The sequence below is a fragment of the Etheostoma spectabile genome, chromosome 14 (genome assembly GCF_008692095.1).
Source record: "Etheostoma spectabile isolate EspeVRDwgs_2016 chromosome 14, UIUC_Espe_1.0, whole genome shotgun sequence".
In the NCBI taxonomy this organism is placed as follows: Eukaryota; Metazoa; Chordata; class Actinopteri; order Perciformes; family Percidae; genus Etheostoma; species Etheostoma spectabile.
Window position 1 is genome coordinate 24,811,788 of NC_045746.1, and position 4,257 is coordinate 24,816,044.

The following is a 4,257-nucleotide window of genomic DNA, read 5'->3' on the forward strand; positions in this document are numbered from 1 at the left end:
TTGCAGCACTATCAAAAAAGCAAAGGGGAGCTACTTTGAAGAAACTAGAATATTGGACACGTTTTCAGTTCTTTCCCGCTTGTTAAGTACACAATTCTACATGTGTCCATTCATAGTTTTGATGCCTTCAGTGATAATCTACAATGTAAACAGTGTGAAAAATAGAAAATAAAGGACACGCATTGAATGGGAAGGTGGTTCTTAACTTGTACTGTAAATGTTACTCTAAGAAAAAAAATCCTGTTATAATCTAATGTAAATTAACTTTTTGTTTTAAAGAGAGTTTTTTTATTTTAATTGTTTGCCTTAATTAAGAATGAGTTAAAATGCCTCAAATCCAGATGTGGTTTTCAAAACACAATAATTCAAAAGTGTATAAAGTCTGGCAGCCCAGCGTGTTAATAAATAAATAAGTTTTGTCTTCACCTATCTAGCAAAAGCATTTATTTCAGCATTAGGGAAGACAAACTATAACCACACTGTAAAAACGTGATTAGTTTTTTCAACTTGAGTTCTATGAGTTTAAACAACTCTTTCTGGATTTTGCATCCAACATAATAATATTTGAAAGTAAATAACTTTCCCTCCAGTTATTTTCCAAGTTTTTATAGCAACTAATATAAACTGGCAACTTATTATAAACATATTATTATCATATTAAGAATGAAAATTGGAATTTTATGAATCAAACGCTACATTTTATGCATTCTGGTGAATTTTTCGGCAACAACTGCTGCCTTTTATGCATGCAAATATCTTTATTCATGTAAATATTATTGTTATTGATTAATTAATCTGCTTTATTGTTCAAAACTTTCTGCTAAACCTTACACGTGTTAGGGATGTTATTTTTTAAAGGAATAATGCACATCTCAACAATTGTTTTTTTGCTTGCCACAGCATTTAAACTCTTTGACTTCATTACCCATTGATTATTTAGGGGGTGGTAACCCCCCCCCCCCCCCATCCTGTAAATAATGCCTATGCCTCTGATGCATTTATCTACTTTAGTTGCTCTTCCACCTAAAGGCAGCTGCAGGTTGACTGGAGGTCTCTTGTGTTAGCAGTGTCACCTGCTGGCCAACAACAACAACAACAACAACAACAACAAAAACAACAACGACAACAACAACGACAACAACAACGACAACAAAAACATCAAACCATCATATCATGTTTCATAAAGATGAGTTGTTTTATTCATTTCTTAAATTAAGACACAATGTATGAGTTGGTTTACATATTTTTGTGTTAATGGAGACTGGATCATCAAAGTTAACATTATAACCAAAACAATGAGCTAAAAGATGCTAAAACACACTAAAATTGTCTGTGGGTTAGCAGCTACAGTGGGGCTCAAAAGTTTGGGCACCCCAGGTAAAAAAATTATATTAATGTGCATAAAGAAGCCAAGAAAAGATGGAAAAATCTCCAAAAGACATTAAATGACAGATTAGACATTTATATAATAAATCTAAACTTTTTTATATTTCTTCTAGCCTTCTCCTGCTTTGTGAGTGTCAACTGTTTTCAGTTTCAGTTTCTAGACAACGGCTTAGAAGAAGCCATGGTGCTGATTGTGGGGGGGGGGGGGGGGTGGGGGGGGTGGGGGGTCAGATGAGTCTGGGAATTTAAAACCTGAAGATTGACATCACCTGGTCTTTCCAGACGATGATTGAGAACAACCATGACACCGTCAGGTCTCAGCTTTCCAAAGGGGGGGGGCATGCTATGAACTTTTGGCGACGCCCAATTTTTTGTTTTCTGTTATTTTGAAAGTGTAAATGATGGAAATAAAATCTAACTTTTTGTGAGGTATTATACAAATGTCTAATCTGTCATTTGATGCCTTTTGGAGATTTTTTTCCATCTTTTCTTGACTTCTTTATGCACATTAATACAAATTAATACCTGGGGTGCCCAAACTTTCAAACCCCACTGTAAGAGCAATTTCTTTCACATTACACGTTCATCTGACTCACTGTGATTAGAGCAGTTTCATACTTCATATATTGTAGAGAAAACTAGGACAACTAAGTGAGACAATTAAGATACAAAACAGTAATCTTTATTCTTTATGTACAAGATTCACAGGACACATTTCTGCATAATTTCAAATATTTGATTCATGTTGCATTGAAAAAGACTAAAATCAACTGAGCAACTAAAAGAGTATGAAAACTGTCACATCTAAAAGTGCATCAAATTCTAATTGATTGATATAAATATATATATATATATATATATATATATATATATATATATATATATATATTTATATCTATATCACATTCTCATAGACAACTGACACCCTACGCTGTACAGTTAATATAAATCTATTATCTATCATCGCGAAAAAAACAAACAATGACAACACTAATAGGTAACTTGAATCCCTGATTTATAAAACAAAAGAAGCAGAATCATGTAGAAACACGATCAATTACTTAGGCTGTATAAGGCACATGCATACACATGTAACCCCCCCTCCCCCCCGACAGGGGCAAAGGCCCCGCAACTTCAGAAAACACACACATGAAAATAGACAAAACACAAGCACATTAAAAAAACAACTTCAAATTTGACAACACATGTGCAGCATTTAGCAAACACGCTCCAAATACACACAACACAACCAATTACATTAACGCACTGCAAATATAGAAACGAAAGCACACAAACCCCCCAAAACAACTGAAAAAAAACAAATGCTGCATCAATTCTCCAGGCCTCTAGGGGGGCGCTAAAGGGAACAGCTGATCTTCAACCCCCAAGGGGAGAGAGCACTCTGCCTTTTTATCAAAGTTGGGTATGGCTGCAGCCTGGAGAGCTCCCGTCTCATGCCTCCCGTCCATAGACTGTATTTTACATTAGTATTATAATTAAATGATATTAATAATGTACAGTTTATTCTCCTAAAGCCTAAAGCTTCAACTTTTCAAAATAATTTGATTATTATGTCTTCATACTTTGGTGTTTTGGATGTTTTTGAACTACACAGTAAGGCAATCATGCTAATGAATACCATAACTTTTTCAGCAGATGTCTTACTTAAAACTGCGCTAGCAGTACTGTGTTAATATGTGCGGGTCAAACCAAATGGAGGTTTTTCAGAGGCACACATGAAGGTGAATGTTACAGTTGAATACATCCTTGCCAGTCATCTGCAAGTTAACGGCTAATGCTGCAAAAACAACATAAAAACCTAGAAAAATAATTATTCTTAATAACCATTTAAATGTAAATTCAATGTATTATAGACGTTTTTGGAGGTGTAGCTGCCGCTGGCCTTGACACTCATGTAATACACGGAGAGTTTGAGCCAGGCTAAAAGCCCTTAATGTCACGTTAACAGGTTCATTACGTTTTTGGTATATTTTCAGGCGACAGAGTAACCATTTAGATTCCTAATATGTGGCCAGTTTATCCAAATAACAGCGAAATTTTCTGCAACAACCTTAGAGAAGAAAGCCGCCACGTATTTCTACTGATGATCCGACCCAAACGGAATCTGCTAATTGTTTTTTACAGTTTTCAGCGGCCAGTTGTAACTCTGTTCCGAGTAGCAAGTAAAAAAAAAAAAAGGGGGAATCCAAAACAAGGGCTAGGGGTAAAAATAAGAAACGGGCTTACACCAAACTACTGACCGGTGAACTTGTTTTCAGTCAGCGCAGCGCCCCCGTCTCAGTGTGGCGTGGCGGTGCTGGCGCCAGCGCCCATCTCTTTCTCACAGATGAAGCGCCAGTACATGGAGCAGGGGGCGTCGTACCAGCTCCGGATCGGCACTCGCTCCAGTACCTCAGTCTTCACAATGTAGCCACAGTCCTCGTCGATGTGGTTGTTGGGCTCGCCGACCTCCCAAAAACTGCAGTTAGTAAAGAGGAAAAAGTCAAACACTGTTCAATTTATGTAATTGGATTGGGAATTTGTCTATGGTATATATATATGTGTGTATATATATATATATATATGATAGTCTATGGGTAAGACCGGGGTCAGGACTGGACAATCATTGGCTTCTTTCCAATCCCTTTTTCAAAAGGGGTCTAAGGTTTTCTCTTCTTTGTGATTTCTTTGTACATATCTTATTTTCTTTAACCCTTGTGTTGTCTTCCTCGACAGTGCGACTTTTTGTTTTTTTGAAATTACGTCTATATGTTATTCAAGATTTTGTAGTTGTCTTTTTCAAAATGTTTGTTGCTTTTCCCCCTGATGTTTTTGGCATTTTTTTCTGCGTCTTTTAACTTTTTTTTTTTT

The 4,257-nt window shown here is 36.2% G+C and overlaps 1 protein-coding gene across 1 annotated transcript in view; it reads right to left on the reverse strand.

The window, feature by feature from the left end:
- Positions 1-3,359: 3,359 nt before the first annotated feature.
- Positions 3,360-4,257, reverse strand: part of LOC116701489 (CD209 antigen-like protein C) — a 10,506-nt gene continuing 9,608 nt past the window's right edge. Inside the window, exon 6 of the mRNA XM_032535218.1 lies at positions 3,360-3,865. Within this exon, the coding sequence (XP_032391109.1) occupies positions 3,685-3,865 (181 nt within the window). The 3' untranslated portion in view covers positions 3,360-3,684. The remainder of the gene's footprint in view (positions 3,866-4,257) is intronic.